General features: G+C 43.1%; 1 protein-coding gene across 1 annotated transcript; it reads right to left on the bottom strand.

The window, feature by feature from the left end:
- Positions 1-2,006: 2,006 nt before the first annotated feature.
- LOC118769103 (potassium/sodium hyperpolarization-activated cyclic nucleotide-gated channel 2-like) lies at positions 2,007-12,608 on the bottom strand. Its single transcript, XM_036516117.1, has 9 exons — positions 12,157-12,608; positions 6,346-6,772; positions 5,836-5,997; positions 5,129-5,347; positions 4,495-4,641; positions 3,918-4,158; positions 3,539-3,703; positions 2,723-3,141; positions 2,007-2,081 (listed from the first exon to the last, which is right to left on the bottom strand). The coding sequence occupies exons 1-9, from the start codon at positions 12,606-12,608 to the stop codon at positions 2,007-2,009; spliced, it is 2,307 nt and encodes a 768-aa protein (XP_036372010.1).
- Positions 12,609-18,921: the final 6,313 nt, after the last annotated feature.

Raw genomic sequence — 18,921 nt, 5'->3', positions numbered from 1 at the left:
GAAACGAGACAGTTCAACTTTAAATCTTCTCTTTGTGTGATCACCGTCATCACCTTCATCATCATAATTGTCAGCATCATAACACCCTCATCGTTATCCACATATCTATAGACTAGTGCTCACTCTGCTTTGTCTGAAATGCTAAGCACAGCTTTATGGTATCATACAAAAAAATATACATAGCATTGGAACTTAAATAGCAGCCTGCCCTGCAGAGCGATATATAGTATAGTAAATTTAGCGTTCAGTCTGGAAAGGTTTACCCTATTTCACTGGTATAAATAAATAAATAAATAAATAAAAGTGATGAATTTAATATTCATGGCCTTGCTTACCACAATAGGATGACAAAAACATTTATGAGTAGAAAAACCCATAACACACCCTTTTCCGTGTTCCCCACTTTGCCCAGAGACATGTATGACTGACAGGACAATAACCAAGCATCTCTGTGCTGGAGAGATGAGTGGCAAAGCGCTAACAGCATGTCTCTTTCCATATGGAGGTGCCTTCACAAACAATGTCAGCGAGGCAGGCTGCTAAAATAGAACCTGAGATTAAAAGCAAAGACCCTGTTTCATTTAAAGCAGAGAGAGACAGCAACGGATTTTAGCAGTGCTACAATACCAGATGAAAAAAAAAGTGACAGGTAAGAGAAACACATTTGAAAGACAAGACACGTTTCTTGTGCCATAAACTGCACTTAAACCTGAGCTAAGTTAAAGCTAGAAACCCAAAGACTCAATTTTGATATTAATATGGTTTTAAATATCAAGAATCATTAACTCATTAACTAGACTTTTAGGTTTCACATGTTTCTGGCTTTCAATGAATAAAGGGCACTGTGTGACATAATAAACCAAACAACTGAAAAAAAGTGGATTCAAAACAAGTAAAGAAAGAGGAACAACTGAATGGGACAAACACGGATAATGAGGAACTAAAATTATTATTTAACCTGACATGTACCTATAAATAATTTTGATGTACTTACAATTTTGTGAAGGTATCACGAGTGTAGAATTAAAAATGGTGCACATCCAATCTGTCAAATAATGCTGTGTTGATTCAATCTTCTGAGATAAGTGGATATTGAATATATGACTGATCCAAAGATCCACAGTAATTACAATGCACAGCGCCATTACATCAAGTAAATGAGCGATAGGGCTTTATATAAGGATTAATCTTTTCAAAAAAAGTTACAAGCACACACCTTTGGTGATGAGCAAATCCAGACAAAATATAAAGCAGGAAAGCTTTTGCACTGCAACTCCCAGAGGTTCAAAACTTTACAGTACAGGAAACGTAGATAAAGTGCTGATGCATTTTGGAACACTCCCCTTCATCACAGTCAGTGTCCTTTTTCCATTTGTATCTTGGACACATTCCCCATAAAGGGAACTGGTACACTCGTTTATTGCCTACATCACATAAAATCAGACCCATGTTTACAGAATTCATCCATGCCTTTGTAGCTGGAATTCATCAGACACTGGTATTTGATTTCTGTGCTCTGTATGTTATATTAAAATACTGTAGATTAATTACTGAAACACAGTTTGACAGCATACTATTCAAAATAATAACTGAATCACTGTGAGTTGATAGCTGAAAGAATAGATCTGTACAAGCAAGTGTCAAAGTTAATCTAAAATTCTTTGTATTTCAAAGACTATATTGGAATAATTCATGTTTAATCTAGATTGTCTGGCCTAAAAGTAATAATGCATAGCAAATACATAAGGCCTAATGAAATATGAACATTACCAAAATGTGTATGTAATATTCATGTTCTTGCTTATTGTGACATAACTGTTAGGTCAGATCATAGGTTAAATTGGAAATATATATAATTTGGGTTAGACCATTACTGCCATAAATGCTCACATTCAAATGTAAAGGACTATGTATTGACACTATTCTAACATGCCAGAAAACAGTTTTGTGGCGTTCTCAGCTTCAAGGTTCAAACATCGGATGAGGTTGATTTGAAGGAAGTCCTTTTAGCGGATAAGGGAGGGGTGGAGGTGGGAGAGGGTTTGGCGAACGGAGTTTGGAGGCGAGCGGGGTCCAAAGTTCTTGAAGTGGAGGCAGAGGGAAGAGCAGGAGAGGAGGGCCTGAGTTCGGGGCCGGGGTATTGAGGTGTGTCAGGACTGTGTGCGCGCATCGCCCCTGCTTGCACATGGGGGGGTACCTGAGACTGCAGTGGGATTGCACCTTGACTTGGCATTTGTGTGGGAGGAAGCGGATGTGGTACTGGGGGGTCAGTAAAGGTGTCCATTGCCCCTGTGCCGCCCTCCCTTGACATCTGCCATGGAGGGATCAGGAACTGAGCATAGGATAAGTTCTCCCCAGAGGCCGTCCGTTGGAGTTGAGGATAGGGCTGTGCCCATGCCAATCCTCTTTGTGGCAGCGTGGGATTGGAGACAGACTGCTGCTTTGCCTCCTGAGTCAGTCCACCCACGGCTGGTAATCCCTGAAAGTGCCCGCTTCCAAAGTGTAAGAATGGGCCTGTCACCCTCTGTTGGACAAAGTGGATATCCTGAGGTGTGGCTGGCCATTGGTGCTGGGATGAACCCGGCGCCCCGCTTTCGGGGGTACCTGCGTGGAGTTGCAGACTGTAGTGTTCAGTTCTGCCTGACTGGAAGTGTGTTGTGGTAGACGTGGTCGGAGTTTGCGTTTCGGTAAGAGGTGTCCCATCATCTACCTCTCCACCTACATTCATACCAGACGAGGGAGTGGGGGTCAAAGTAGTAGGTGCAGGGGTGTCTCCTCTGGGTAACGGCCCTGGATGCGGAGGTGAGACTGAGACAGAGGATGTGGATAAGGAGATGGGCTGCTGCTCGTTCTGCTGCTGCTCCGTCAGGGCAGCGGGCGTAGCGGTGGTGGATCTAGGGGTGGCAGTGTGACCGTTGCCTGTTGCCTTGGGAGTACCTGGCTGAGGTGCTTCTTCATCCAGCACTGGCGTGATGTCATGTTTGACAATTTGCTGCACAAGAGTGTTGTCCCAGGAGCTGCCCTCTGTTGCACCAGCTGCTCCTCCACCCTTACCGCCCCCGCCGGCGTCACTCGGCTTCCTGTGCCCTGCCAAAGCTCTCCTCAGTGATGCCTGTCGCAGCAGGATGGAGTTCCTTTTACCTGAGATAGAGACAGAGAGAGAGAGCGTTACAGGGAACCAATAAGAAACAGGATCATATAGAGTATGCAAAAAAGTGTCTTACCAGGGCACCATGTAAACTGCATATTAACAGGGCAGCAGTGTAGTATAGTAGTAAAGAACAGGACTCGTCACCGAAAGGCTGCCGGTTCAATTTCCTGCTGGGGCACTGCTGTTGCACCCTTGGGCAAGGTACTTAACCCAGAATTGTCTCAGTAAATATCCAGCTGTATCAATGGGTAACATTTAAAAAACTGTAACCTATGTAAGCTGCTCTGGATAAAAGTGTCTGCTAAATGCCAATAATGTAATGCAATGTAAAACCGCCTGTCTGACAGGAAACCATGTGTCCATGGATGTGTCAGGTGGGAGGATTACCAATACGGTCCAGTCGATCCGCGGCTACGGCCGCGAAGGCCTGCCTCATCAAGGGATGCTCCTCCAGAACGTCATTGAAGCTTTCCACCGACAAAGAATACAGGCGGCAGTAGGTGTCAGCTCGGACGCTGGCCGTGCGGCGGCCTTTTGTCAGCAGGCAAATCTCTGATCGGGGAGGAAGCAGAAGGCGTGAGTCGGGTTGGAGGAGAGGAGACAGAGGAACCTCTGGCTGTGAGCGGTGTGATGCAGTGAATGCAGAGGTTGTATCTCACTTAGCCCAATCACATGCCTTTTACAGCACAAAAAAGTGACCACAACCCAACACCCACTCCCCTGGTTTGCCCTTCCACCCTCTGCCCCCCCTTTCATGTCATCTCACCCCCAAAGTAGGATCCATCGCTGAGCCTGGTCTCTTTGTTGCCCTGGGTGATCACGCTCACAAAGCCGTGCTGGATGAAGTACATCTTGTACCCCACCGTGCCCTCACGGATGATCAGATCGCCCGGCTGGAAGACCTCGAATCGCAGCTTCGTCAGGACCGAGAGCACGAAGTCGGGGTCCGCGTTGGCGAAGAGCGGCATGTTGTCGACCAGGTTTCGGCAGTTGAAACTCACTATCTCCTAAAGGTGATACGTGTGGAGGAAGAGCAGGACAAGAGGGATCAATGGAGGATCCAGCAAGAACAAGTGATAGAAAGAGGGAAGTTTAGATGACTTAAAATATGATTATTTCATTTCTTACTCAACAATAAAATTCCTTAATTTGGGCTGTGAAGAGAGAGAGAGATAGAGAGAGAGAAAGAGGAAGGGAAAGAGAGACATAGAGAAATTGAAAGAGAAATAGAGAGATAAAGAGAGAGGAAGGGAGAGAGAGACAGACAGAGGGAGGGAATGAGAGAGGAAGGGAGAGGGAGAGGAAGTGAGGGAGGGAGTGGAGAGACAAAAGGAGATAGAGACCTCCTTCAGTGGGTCACTCAGTTCTCCCAAAATGTTCTCCTCATCAAACATCTTGCCCTGGTACCGGTGCTCATAGTAGTCATGAATCTTCTGACGCATCTCCGCTGGCAGCTTGTGAAAGGACATGTACTCCTCCACCTGCTTATACTAGGACACAAAGTATTGAATACTGTGAAACAACAGTAGCAACACAATTTAAAAAGTTTGTGGTTTTAGCATTCTAGGTCACATCAAATCAACATCAAATTCAACTATTTTCTTGAAACAAGCACTTTAAGACATATCAAAGAAAGACAATTAGTGAAGCATTTGAGGGCTAAGCACAAGAACTATCCATCAGAAAGTTACACTATCCATGTAAAGGTTCAAATATTGCATAGTTTGCCATCTATATTATTCAACTGAAATGATGTAATTTGTGAGTGTTTCATGGAGTGTTCTGGATCATTTCAATTAGAAACATCTCTCGCCAAAGATACTAAGAGTAAGATTGACAAAACCACAAGCATTATTTCTACAACATTTGGGCATAGTGATTCTGTAAATGTTGTCAAGGACACACGTTAAGAGTGCAGTGGTTTACAACACACAGGTCTACATTGGGTTCTTCATGCAGGGGCACTAAGGGCAGTACCTTCTCCTGGTACTGGCGACGGGAGGAGTCCAGCGACTGGACGAGGGTGGTGGCGTGGCCGAGGAACATGGCGTAGCAGGTGGCGCCCACGATCATGCTGAGCATGGTCAGCCACACGTCGGTCATGTTGGAGGGGGCCTGGATGCCATAACCGATGCACAGCATGTGGCTCATGGCCTTGAACACGGCAAAGGAGTACTGCTCGCTCCATGAGGCGTTCTGCGAGGTCAAGACGGAGACAGGAGGGGAGACAGACCCACAGGCAGTGGTCGCGTGAGATGTGCTAAGGCTGAGCACCTTGGACATGCTCTTATGCTCTGGTGCACTTACAATGCAGAAGCAATGGGCAAAGGAGAAGTTCATGTGACAGGGCAAGGACTATGTGAATGTAACCAAGCATCCCAATAGGTGACACTTCTTCCATGTTTTGATTATTATTAACGAGTGGTGTGCACTGAATAAATATGCTCTCTGCACTGTGAAGTGGGAAAACGCAGTTATTCACCAAGATGTTGATGAATGACAGGTAGCTTCTTCATGCAAACTCGATGTGGGGTTTAAAATTCAATTAAGAGGCTTTATCATAGGGGCGCGGCAATGGTGGGTCATTTTCTGGACAAGGGGAGTATACAGAATATGAAGACTACACAAGGGTTAAAATGGACAACTGTATAGTGCTAAAGTATGCACAAGAACACAAGCCATACCACCATGTGGTTCTTGGCCACCCAGCAGTCGGGAGGGAAGTCCTGCAGCATGGGCACCAGGAACTGCAGGCAGCCGTCCCAGTGGCACAGCAACAGCATCATGCCGATCAGGTTCACGATGCGCACCACCGCGCTGGCCAGGTCGTAGGTCATGTGGAAGATCTGACATCCAGAAAGGGAGACCAGTCAAGGGGAGCATTACTGATGCTGCTTTGCTTGTGATGTCATGTCATTTATTTTACTCTTGGATCTTCTGTGTGTTCCTACTTGATAATTAATAAAGATATGCATGAATTGTACAGCATTACCATCAAAATTATTTTTCACAATTATATATTCAGGAATTCTGGACAGTGTTTGTCCTGTTTTCAACAGACTTGCTCCATGGCTGGAGCCTGTCTGTCACTGCCATAGTGAACACAAAGAAGACTTTGATGCCTTTGCCCCCCTTCCACATTTTCCATTACATTACATGTACATTTATTCATTTATTCTTTTTGAAGACCTCACCTCCTCCCATTGGTGGATGTAGCGGATGAGCCTGGAGAGCCGGAGCAGCCTCAGGAGGCTGAGGATCTTGGCAAAACGCACGATACGCAGGGCACGGGCCGTGCGGTACACGTCCGCCACCATCAGCGACTCCAGGTCCACCACCAGGAAGATGTAGTCCACGGGGATGGAGGACACGAAGTCCACCAGGAACCAGGTCTTCAGGTAGTTCGAGCGGATGACCAGAGGGTCCAGGATGATCTCCGTGTCCTCCTTCACCAGGCCCGTGCGGAAGTTGAGCACCAGGTCCACCAGGAAGAGGGTGTCGGACACTATGTTGAAGATGATCCACGGGACTGTGTTCTCGCTCTCGAAGAAGGTGATGCCCACGGGCAGGATTATCAGGTTTCCCATCATCATGAAGAGCATCAGAAGGTCCCAATAGAACCTGGTGTCGGGGGTAGAGGGTCGTGGGGGGTGTTCACGGAATGGGATAAGCGCAAGTGGGAGGGTGAGGATTATGGGTAGATGTTTGGATAGGGGTGTGGTTAGGAAGAGAACGTGTAAGGTATGGGATGGCAGTGGCATAAAGTAAGGGACCCAGTATTATTTGAGAAGGGAGGGGTGAAGGTTGGGTCAGGCAGGGATGTGGGTAGGGGGGAGGGAAAGACATTGGGTAGATTATGATGGGGGTGGGGACATTAACAGGACAGGGGTAGAAGGAGAGATGTGTCAGAAAGAAGGTTAATACTTGGCACCTCATTTTGTTAAGCTCTTAAACTCCTTGATGCTCCAACACCTGATGAATCATTTGCATGTACAGTATCACAGGTTTACACCTGTACACCTTTATACAGTAAATAACAATGGAGTCCACAACCTCATGGTAATCAGTCAAGAATGGCCTTTCATGACAGGAAATCATTTAGCGGTACTGTTAAACTCCATATGGTGTCATTTACATGCAACATTATTGGACTGAATCACGTCAAATGCTTATGTCTATCTGTAAGTCTATGTGTGTTTTTCTAACATGACAATGGATTCACTGTGTGTTCATATGAATGAATGTTAAGGAGGTTAAGAAAGATCAGTAAAAACCTCAGTTACATTTATTAACATTATCTTTGATTACTCACTAAAGACAGTCCTGGACTTTTAGTTTGTAGTAATTAAAATCGCATGGCATTAACATGGCTTTTTGGTAATATAGTGGCCATTTTTCAAAAGGCAAGAGTGGTACAATCCAGACACCAGTTTAGAAAACAGAGCTTGGCTGTTTGTAATACATCTACCAGACACCCCTTTTTTGATCTCACTGCCTTAATTATGAAGGTATTTAAATGTTTTCTTCTGTGTCTAAACTAATCCAAATCCAAATTTGTTGCTATTTGTAATTTAAGTAAAATCTGAATTTTGACTGATCTGTATACAACAATCCTGAAAATCAAAATGAGCATATAAGATAGTCAAGTTATTTGTGAAGTTCGTGTCAGCCATGCCATTCGGGATGATCTTGTTGATGGGTTTCTTATCAGTCCAACTCACTGCTCATATTCTTTGCCATTCTTTTCTAGCATCATTGCAATTCAAATGTTCTTCAGTTTGACTCCCATACTGTGATTTGCTGTATTGAATTAGTTTATTCTTTTGGTTTTGAAGGGTTTATTTTTTTCCTGAAGATCATTATCTAAAATGGTTTGTTGTAATTTCAGAAATCTCAATGTGTACAACAAGATCAGATGCTTGCAGTTTAGATGGATTTCGACCACTTTCTGCTGCACCAAAGTGCCTTCGGGCCCTCCCCAGGAGAGTGAGCGATAGACAGATCCTTAGTGAAAAGCAATACACTCAGAGCGAAACGCAATACACTGACATCGAAATGTAATCACCTAGACTGAAAAACAAATTACCGACAGCAAAATACAATACTCCGACAGCCAAACGCAATCAACGTGACCAAACACAAACGATCAACCGCAAAACCAAATCATGTATGCACCGTGTTTCTGCTCAAGTATGGTATTTCATATTTGCGTATTGCATTTTATTTAAGCACAAAGAATTTTGATCATTGTGTTTTGCATTTAATTACACTACAAGACAGCCCTCCAAATTATCCTGTCCTATTTCCTGTCCGTATTTGCCCAAAACGTGATTTATGTTTGGCATTATCAGAATTCAACAGGTGTCACCAGAGGGGGAATAAAAGAAAGCTGAGGAGTGGAATTTAACCCATCTGTGGACCAACACCATGCCTGACTGCACTGTACCCGGCCATACAAGATTACAGGCCTTCCTGGCTGAAGGAAGTGAAACACAAGCCTGCATGCTTCACATTACTTTGGTTGAACACGGTGTTTTTATTTATGGAACTGACTAAGGAGGAAGTAGCCCTGCACAGTGCCCAGCAAATTGTGCCATCTCTCACAAATGAAATGCATCTTTTTTTTGGTAAACATTGACCGTGCCCAGCAAGATGTGGGTAACATTAGGTGCATGCAGTATGGGGTAAAACTCTCTTTGCATTTTATTCATGCTAGGGTCTTTTTGGCGAGGCTAAAGTACTTTCTAGTTACAATTAAATAAAAACAGAAAAACACAGAAAAAGAGAACTGCTGACTATCTAATGTTACAGACTATTCTGTCCAGATAAACTGGATTTGCACCTAACTACCTTGCTAGCTGGTGGTGGGTGACCAGTTACTGGTTCTTTTTAGCTACACAGCTAGCAGTTGCACTGGGTGCTAGTGATACCACAAGGAAAGAAACAGGATGGCAAAAGGGGAGACATCTGATGTCCCTCAGTGCCTAAATGCATCTTAAGGTGTCTGTTAGAGCCTAAACAGACACCTGAAGGGTTTTTGTTTCCACTCGTGGGTAAACCTGACTAATGGAAAAAAAAGGTATTAGATGCCTGCTGTTCCTTTACTTTAGACGCCACATATCGTGCTAGTTAGCGCTGTCTTATGTAAATGAAATGTAGCGATCTCTCTGATTCTCTGATACCTGAGCCCTGTGAGAAAACCTCTCACCTTATTACTCACATGGAGAGAGCAGGAGGGGAGAAAGACTGGAAGTGGATGAGAAATACAGCTCTCCCTGTAGAGGGCACAGTGGCAGGTTATGATGTATACATAGGGAGGGCAGAGAACTCACCTATGTCTGATAATCACTCAGAATTTTTTTATTGTTACCATCTGAATTGCACAATAACTGGACTGCTGTGTCAAACTGTCATGGAAAGAGCACAGCTGCTAATCCTTTATGACGGCTTCCTTGATCACAACACCCACTATAGAAAAACTCATTCAGGACCATTATCAGTATAAGGGGATGTTCTCTGCCTCCACTGTTTATAGGTCACCACCTGCCACCACAAACCTCTGGACAATCCAGCATTCCATCACAGGACCTGATCCATCAAAGTGTCAGGCAAAGGATCACTGCAAATCACCATCACAATCATTATGCATTAGGGCACACACAATACTTGTAGGAGAACACTAGACAAGCTTAATACTGAGTATTTGTGTGACAGCACTAAGAGACCTTTCACATTTGCCATTTCAAATTCTAGCCTGTTGCCATCTGGTGTATCACGTACAGTAGGTGTTAAAAAAGGTATAAGCAAATAATTTGGTTTAAAACTGATAGTTTTATTAAATGCTATCTGTTCACTGCCCTCAAGTTATGTTACACAGTTTCTGCAATAAATTATGGAGACGGGCAAATGTACTACTCAGGACAGTGCTATTCCTATAAAGCATTAGATTACTGATTTCGTTTTAAAAAAGGATGGCAAAAAATGGAAGAACTTCAGGCAGATCATGCTTTGTACATGCTCTCTTTTATGTGTGAGTGCCAGCCCTACATTACAACATGTTAAATCATTGCTTAAATTACAGCCATTGTTCAATGTTGGGAACTGTTAACTAGTTCATTAGTGTGCAGTTGCAAATATCTCTGTTTTGCCTTTCACAAATTTCTAGCATTTACCCGTTTTTTTTCTTCACAAAAACTAACTATTGAAACAGCAACGTGTAAGTACTGGGGGAAGTGCAGCTTTGGGAACGTGTTCTGCTCCTTTTTACTTTCTGGAGTATCTCAAATGCTACTTGACATGTGCCTTAAGGAGTGTGCACTTGTACTTCCACAATGTGTATGCCACACAATTAGTCTTCCAGTCCAAGTCTCTGTGCTGGAATCTGAACACCTCCAGCTTCCTGTGGTTTCATAATAGCTCCCGTATCTGTATGTTGAGTGTCAGCGGAGGCCAGCATGCCAGCTGGCAATATATGTGAAAACGCTAAGCTAACCTAAGAAGGGTAATTACTTCAGTTTAACATGAGGTCATTTCTGGTAATATGAAAAAAAAAATCCCCACAACTGAAAATCCTTCTTGTTGGTCCCAGAGCGAGGCTGGGAATTTAGTACGCCGCTGCAACATGACAGCAAGGCTTTGTGAATGTTACAGTACATGCATCTGAACTCGCATTGACCTGATCAGATTATTGGAACATCATAAGGATTCTGGGAAGCTGCAATACCACAGTATATATAGATGATACTTACATAAGCAACTTACTTTGCTGTTGTTGTTTTTTAATGTTTTGTGATATGAGGTTGACTGATGTGCTTTGCTTACTTTACAAGATTATTTCATACCATATACAATTTATATAGACTGGTGGCATTTTCTGCATGTCTTTGATACCAAAAAAACATGTTCAAAGGAATGTATTGTAAATTTAATCGATCAATCACTGGTACACAAATGGCTTCTAAAAAACACAAGGCACTTCGAGGCCCATCTGAGACACAGACCAAAAGACGGAGAGTCCTCCTGGACACATCAGGGAACCACTAATCCAAATCATCTTGCCCTATATTTCCACTCAATCCCTTCATCCCTTTATATTCCGTCTGCACACAATGTTCTTCATATCATTGCTCTCTGTCCAAACTTACTTTCTCCCCTGGTCACTCCTTTGCCTACACTTGCCATCTTCTGCATCTCCTATAGGGTTTTTACGGGGTTTGTGAGGTGGTGGAACTCACTCTCTGGGTGTCAGGAGATCTGTAACCTCACTAAACAGATTATAAACCATAACCCTATAGCTAATCCACATTGCGGTAAACAAGGAACCCTGTGATGACACAGCGTATGACAGGGTTCCTCAACTATTTTTTCATGTGGGCTTTTCATGAGTTTTTAATGGTGTAGACAGGTCAAATATTTTCTGCTTCCGGTTGGATAATTAATACACGGATAAGGAGCGTGTATATGTGTCAACAAAGAAAGGAAATGCATAACTATTATTTGTCAGATCATCAAGACATTTTCATAACCTTTTTGTTGTTTTGGGGTGTGGTAAATGATCTATTTTGTACAGGTTAGTTGTTTTTTGTTTCTCAGTGATGAAAAAGCCAACTGGAAGTCCCTGGCGGATTGCAATTGTTTCCCCTGCTTCTAGCTGATTAGCCCTCCCATAACATTATATGTTTGTTCTGAAATATGTGTGATTTCCCATAAACACACTGAGAGGATTTATGGTGAAATGCTAGTGTTGCATTTTATGGTTATGTGTACACAGATTAAATGACAACAGAGGACGCTCAAGAAATCTGGGAGGAAAGCACAGATTTTGAGAAACTGTCTTCCATTTTATGTTTTGCCTTTTCAAAATTAGTTAAATTATGAATGGCGAGTATCAATTTTCTTAGTTTCCCATCCTTTCAATGACAACTGCGGCTTCCATAGTCTTCTTCATCCCCTCTACCCCAACACCCACCCATCTCTACTCTCTGGTCCCCTCCCTTGCCAGGTACCTGAAGTCACTGTAAGGGTGGATGATCCAGACTCCCATGGACTTCACCCTCTCCTGCTCCATGGCCACTCCCTTGTGGCTCCCGAACATGCGGAGGGAAAATTTGTTGACCCCGGGTTGCAGCATCGCCCCGAGGTGCCTCTGGAAGAAGTTGCCATGGTGTTGTGTCCTGAAGTCCTCCATGTCCGGATCCATGCCCACCCCGTCCCCGGCGCTGATGTTGTACAGATCGGCGGCGGTTTTCATCCCCGCAGAAGCAGAAGTGCGCTCTTTGGCAAAGTGGACACTGTCCCGTTTTGAGCTCCCCAACGACTGCCTCCTGCCAGTTCCGTCACCCTTCAGGGAACTCCGGGAGAAAGAGAACCTTGGGGAGGGGATGCTGTCTTTTTTGTGTTGATTGGAGGCCCCATTTTGGGCCCCTGTTGCCCCCTCGCCTGGTCCCATACCATCCATTTCAAGTGAAAAAGAATCAGTCATAAGAGGCGATGAAATCAGTTACTCTCCTTCCCCAATAAGGCCAAAAGCAAATGTCCATTTATCAGTATTAGACATAAATGCTGACATACATTCCAATTATAACACCATTATTAGTATAAGTTGCAAATGATGAAATAGCCTTAGGTGAATTATTTCCCACGCAAGTAACTTATTTTCTTCTTTATTTTCTTTACAATGACTCCACAGAATGGCTGTCATACTCCCATCCCTGATGTATCAACACTCCATTCCTTGTTAAACAGAACTGAAAAATAAGTCAGCAAATCATCTGCTCAAAAATACAACAAAAGCAGCTGCATCCGTGTCATATTCTTCAGATACCTACATACTGTTCATTTTCCCTGCTTCACCCTCCCCAGCACCCCGCTAACATCCGCACACTCTAACGGCCAGGCTTATTATAAGTTTTGAGTTCGAGCTCCTGCCGGTACGGACACATACAAATTCCACTCTGTCCGTTAACAGAATACAGTACTTACATCCACACTTGTTGCTTGTCAGGGAAGAGTCATCTGAAACATAGGCTTACACTTTCGTACTCGTCCGCGGGGAATTACAGACGCACGGGCAGACAGGACGCTAGCATACAGAAGCGCAGAAGTCAAATAATTGCCATTTAACCTGTTCTTCAGTCGAATACTGACACAACCACGAAGATTCACTGTAACACCTTCATATGTCCATGTTATGATGAAAATTGAAAACTGATGTTGAAGGTAATGCGATAGGTATTGGTAAAAAGGAAGGAATTAATGCAGTTCAGGAATGATAAGGAACTGGAGTTAAACACGGAAAAAAGTTTAACGCAGTTGTCCGTCTCCTATCTGGCTTTTTTCTTTGCGTTGTCCCGCCGAATACTCCACGCTGCGAGGTGCAGGGATGTGTAGTTTTAGTCCTTCACACTCCTTTAATCGCCGTGGTATAATAAAACATAATATAATTAAATTGCACGTTTTCCTAAAAAAAAAAAAAAAAAGAAAAAAATAATAACCCACCAAAGTGGATTGGACAGCGGATTGGTAGGAGGCTATCAACTTTTCTCCAAAAGTTGACTGTGGTCCAAGAAAACTTTAAAAAACAAAAATAAAAACTGAAAAAGAGTATAAAAATCGAACATTAAAATAATATTCCTACACGTTATAACAGGTGGCTGCCGTCCAGACGACTTTCCTCGTTCAGCTGAGGTCTGCGAATACGCAAATCAAATAACCAGCTAAAGGTATGAATCTAATCGGCTTGTTGTCATAGCAGCCCCATTTCTGTCATCTCCGTATTCCCCTGGGATGCGTGCACACACGAGACCCACGGGAAGCAGGTGTTTCAGGCTCGTGTCACAAGCGACACACACACGAGACGGGGGAGGTCCGAAGAAGGAGGAAGGGGCGAACTGTAGAAGGAGAGGATGAGAGAGTCTTTGGTGTAGAGAGAGAGACAGACAGACAGACAGACAGACAGAGCATGAGACCCCGGGACTTCTTGGTCTATTAAATGTGCTTTTTGTTACTTTATGCTGCTGTTTCTCGAGTACATGCCAAATTGTAAATGCTGACAAATCAATTGTTTTATGCAAAGAAACAAGCCACAGAAAACCGGAGTGCGTTAATTCCAACTGTACTGTTTTTGCATCACCTTAATTTAATGAAATTGTGATTTCACCCTCATAAGTCTCATGTAGCCCACAAACGGGTGCATTGGCTGCGTGTATATTGTAACTCTAGCAAGTACAGTAATCTTCAGAAATGTTATAATTTGAGTATACCTTATTAACGTCTTAACTGAGTTTACCACCTGTTAACCAGACAGAAAGGCGGACAGCACGACGGGTGATTCATCATCTAAATGGGACAGGTGTTTCCACACCACAGTAGATACACACTTAAGGTTGCGGAGCACGTTGCTCTCGCCGGTGCCGGGAGGATGCCCCTCTGCTGATATTTGAGGGGGGCGTCTGTCAGCGCTTAAGTCATGCCCTGGGTCTAGTGTTGCGGTGTGTCAATTAACCACTCTGTCAAGGGCTTTGTGTCGAGTTACGGCACAAGAGCACGTCACGTCAGGATGAGTCAGAAGAGCCGGGACGGCCATGGCTCTAACTGGGTCACAGTGTCGCAGGGTTTATTTATCAACAGCGTTTGTCAGTATTAGCTTGATAATCCGGGTAGAATGTCGCCGTGTCCGTGACACGAAGTCAGTGTTTCCAAGGTTGTGAAAGTGAAGGAGGTAGTCTCGCGGCATGTCCCTCATAAACCAGGGAGTGTTCGGGTTACCGAGGTAACCCCTGTGGTGCTGCCGTGCCCAGATCCAGAGCTCCAACAGGTTTCTGCCAAATGAGTGCCAGTCTGGAATAGAGCTGTGACGCCTCCATCATTAAAAAGAGAGGGAAGGTGAGGGAGACCAAGAACATGAGAAAAAGATGAGCAATTACATAAACTTAACTGCAGCTCACAACAGAGACAACTGTCTGGCACTTCATGTTACCACTCACTGGCCTGGGAGTGTTGTTAGTCTTTTCCGACACTGTTGCTCATTCATCTTGAATGGATACACTTCTGTTCTTTTGTGCTGGAAGTTGCTCTGGGTAAACGCTAAATGAATGTAATGTAATGTACACCAGTGCACCTACACACAATAACCTATACGCAATGACGTAAAGAGGTAAAGATGGATACACAGTCATGCAAAGGGAGACAGACAGACACACACGCAAGGGATCACAGCAAATCCTGACCAGTGCCCATTGCGAATGTCACCCAGTTGTGGTGCCATCACTCCTCACGGGTGATTGGAGGAACCAGCGGAAGGCAGGGTGGAGAAAAGGAAGAGAGAGAAAGTCAGAGGAAAGGAGGAGGAGGGAGAGGTAGGTGTGGGGAGAGAGGGTGAAGTGGCACAAGGGTATGTCAGTAAAGGACAAGACAGAGATAATCTGAGATGCAGATATCTCAGAGACACGCTCACAGAGCAATGAAAACCAGAGTTATGTGAAGCATGGTCAAACTGAATAATAAAACTAGAACTTTTGCATATATACAGTACCAGTCAAAAATTTGGACACACCTGATTAAAATAATTTAAACATGCATTCAAAAACATTCTGATCGAAAGACTTATACTTAAATGCTTGAAATTTGTTCCTTTGACAAATATAGATACTAAAGTTGTTGCCTATGCATGGATTTCTTCCAAAAGAAAATTAAATCTTAAAAAATATTTTTGGCTACGTTGAAGAATCTAAAATATAAGATAGTTTTAAGTAGATTAACACTTTTTGGTCACTGCATAATTCCATTTGTGTCATTTCATAGTTTTGATGTCTGTTACTATTATTCTAAAATGTGTAAAATAGTAAAAATAAAGAATAAAAGTTGTCTCTAAACTTTTGACTGGTGCTGTACATGCCATGTGATTTTGCAGAAAATGAACCAGCACAATGCTTAACTATGCAAATGAATTGAATACCCTGCCCCCCAGTGTGAGGTCAGCAAAGTGGTGTTGTGTGTTTGGTTATATAATTACTTAAAAATGCACTCCTATAATGCCCCTCTTAATAATTTAAGTTAAGTCGCAAAGTAATAAGTACAAGACGCACTGGAGGATCGGTGACAATGACTATTCATGGCCGTTGGTGAATAGTTAATTAATTTAATCTTTGCAGCGGCAATATTTGCATCCACAGTGATACAGGGGGCTACCTCTAACTCTCTCATTACAGTTTCTATACCGTCACTTGCCATTTTGAATATGGTCTTTGTGAAATGTAATCACTTTAGGCTGTCTGGCACTTGACAATAGTGATTACTGTGCAGGAACTGTCAAACAAAGGGGCATTAGACACACATACTGGACATGACAGAGAACACACTTACTTCCTAGACCTAGACTATTGGGGAAGACAGAGGGGGGCCAATGTCGTAGTGACAACCCAGTGATCTGCACTCTGTGCAAATCAAGCATACACTCAGAAGCATATGTACTGTACTGTTGCGGTGTGATCACCACAACCCTAAAGTTTTGCCCTAATAAATAAATAAAGACGATCCCATACGCTGCTCCTTTTAATTGACATGTTGAAATGGCAGCCTACTGAATAATTAAAATTAAACAGTTTAATTAAGATGTGTGGATAATAACATGTTTATATCCTCATCAGCTATCCTCACAGATCATGTTATAGGCCTACTTTTCTTCTGTGGTTCACCGATTCACAAAAACGTGAGCAAAGCCTGCTTACTATCTGTAGATGAGATCGTTAAGGCAAGCTTCACGTTTTCTGACGCGGGCATTTATGAGGGCTTTTGAAATTTGACGTTGCAGTATCCGATCCGCCAACATAGGTGGCAGTGATGTTCATAACCAGCGGTTATATCACCAATCATGTTAAAGCGAGGAAGAAGAAAATGAAGAGGCGGGGGCTCAGGCACTGATCGGCCATGTTGATTTGGTAAGAGGAGACACAATAGAAATAGACGAGTTGGTCTAAGTGGATTTGATGAGAATTAAATAAATAAACAGCATAAACATATGCTTTGCTTTGTATCGAACAACTGAAGGAAAATACCTCGCCAGGAAAAGAAGTACAGGTGATTTTATCACTTGGTAAAACGGAGCTTTAAAACAAATGTGTTTTTGAACTGTTGCAAGTCAAGATCCATGCCATGGCTATTTTAGCTAGCTAGCTAACGTTAGCTAAGTTACGCTAACTTGTTAGATAAACGTCCACAGTGAGCAGCTGCACTTTTCTGTCGATAGTTATCTAACCTGCCAAGATGGGACACGATTGTATCCATCAGTCGAGGTAGCTAGTGTGACAACAAGGTATAGTTATAAAAATCCAGCTAGCTAGTCGCTGTTTAATAAAACATAGCTAGTTAGCTTAGCAAACAATGCCATGGGAACTCAAAATCGGTGAAGTTCCTAGTATAGTCTAAGTACCAATGATAAATTAGCATACGTGGGCGGGTATGGGTTTTAGTCTTAGGGAAAGTTTGTTTGACACTGACTCTCTTCACGGGTGTATAGCTAACTGCCCAGTTATCTAGATTGCTACATTACATTTTGGCTATCTTCTGCGTGTTGACTCCAACGGCACTCCGGTGATATCAGAGCAAGTTACTGTACTTTTATCTCCGGTAGCTAGCTATCCCACTGCTGCCACAGTAAATGACCACGTGTGTAACTTTTTGCACCGCTCTCGAGCTACCTAGCTTGCATTTAGGAGGAGCTAGATAGTGACTTTCCCTGGCGTCTCAATGTGGAATCGGGCACTTTCTGTTTTAGGATAGGAGTGGCTACGCAAAGCTGTATCGTAAACGTTGAGGTGTGTCAAAGTAGTCTGCTGTGATTACAGTTCCTACTGCCAAAGCATGCAGTGTAATGGTGTGAATATCGTTATATCTAGTTTGTCTAGTTAGAAGGAATCTAGTCCATAGATGGTGTCAGTTTCACTTTGCAATGCATTTGCAAGGTCTTTCAGTAAAGATGAATAACTGGACCAGAGTTGGCTTGGATGTACCTTGATTAAGTTGTTGGGTTTTCTTTTTTTGTGGTCACCTCTCCCAACTGCAGGGTGGTGTTCATTATGGGCCTAAGGGCCTTATGCATGTGCTGTTATTGTATTAACCTCCGTACAGGAAGCCAGATGTGGACCACCCCCATTTTGATATTGAAATTGCATTGTTATGATATTGCATTTTGAACTTTGTCCTTGTTCTGTCCTCACAGATTTGAATTTTGGTCTTAATACTTCAGAAGAGACCCTCCTCCGCATGCAGAGAGGGAATAGGGAGACCATCAAAGTGGAAGAGCCTCAGAGAACAGAAGTCCAAGACACAAGTTAACCACAGTTTTCTTTTGGATGTGCATCCCACCAGTGCTTTTATGCTGTATTTTTTTCCTTAACATTAACTTTTGTATGGAACAGGTGCTCGAAGTGAAGTTTGAAACAAGACTGTGAATACTGGAAGACAGGAACAAGCTCAGTGATCGGACCAGTATGGGCACAAAGCTGATTTAAAAAACAAAATAGATAGCCTAAGTACTGTTTATAAGACTCAGAAAGAAAGGAGAAGGTGCTTACATTTAAAAAAAAATATATAGTAAATAAAACAAAAATAGGTCATTGCAGTTAAATTGGACCAATAAAAAAGGAATATTTCCATTAATTTCTTCTAATCGCCTTAGGAGTTCTAATTCAGGACAAATATTTTACAACCTTACACGCTCACATATAATTGTCTATATTGTGTGCGGGTATATGATCTATTTATATTTGTAA

This window comes from Megalops cyprinoides, chromosome 21, assembly GCF_013368585.1.
Source record: "Megalops cyprinoides isolate fMegCyp1 chromosome 21, fMegCyp1.pri, whole genome shotgun sequence".
NCBI lineage: Eukaryota > Metazoa > Chordata > Actinopteri > Elopiformes > Megalopidae > Megalops > Megalops cyprinoides.
The sequence above is the reverse complement of the archived record's forward strand: the minus strand, read 5'-3'. Positions and strand labels throughout refer to the sequence as shown.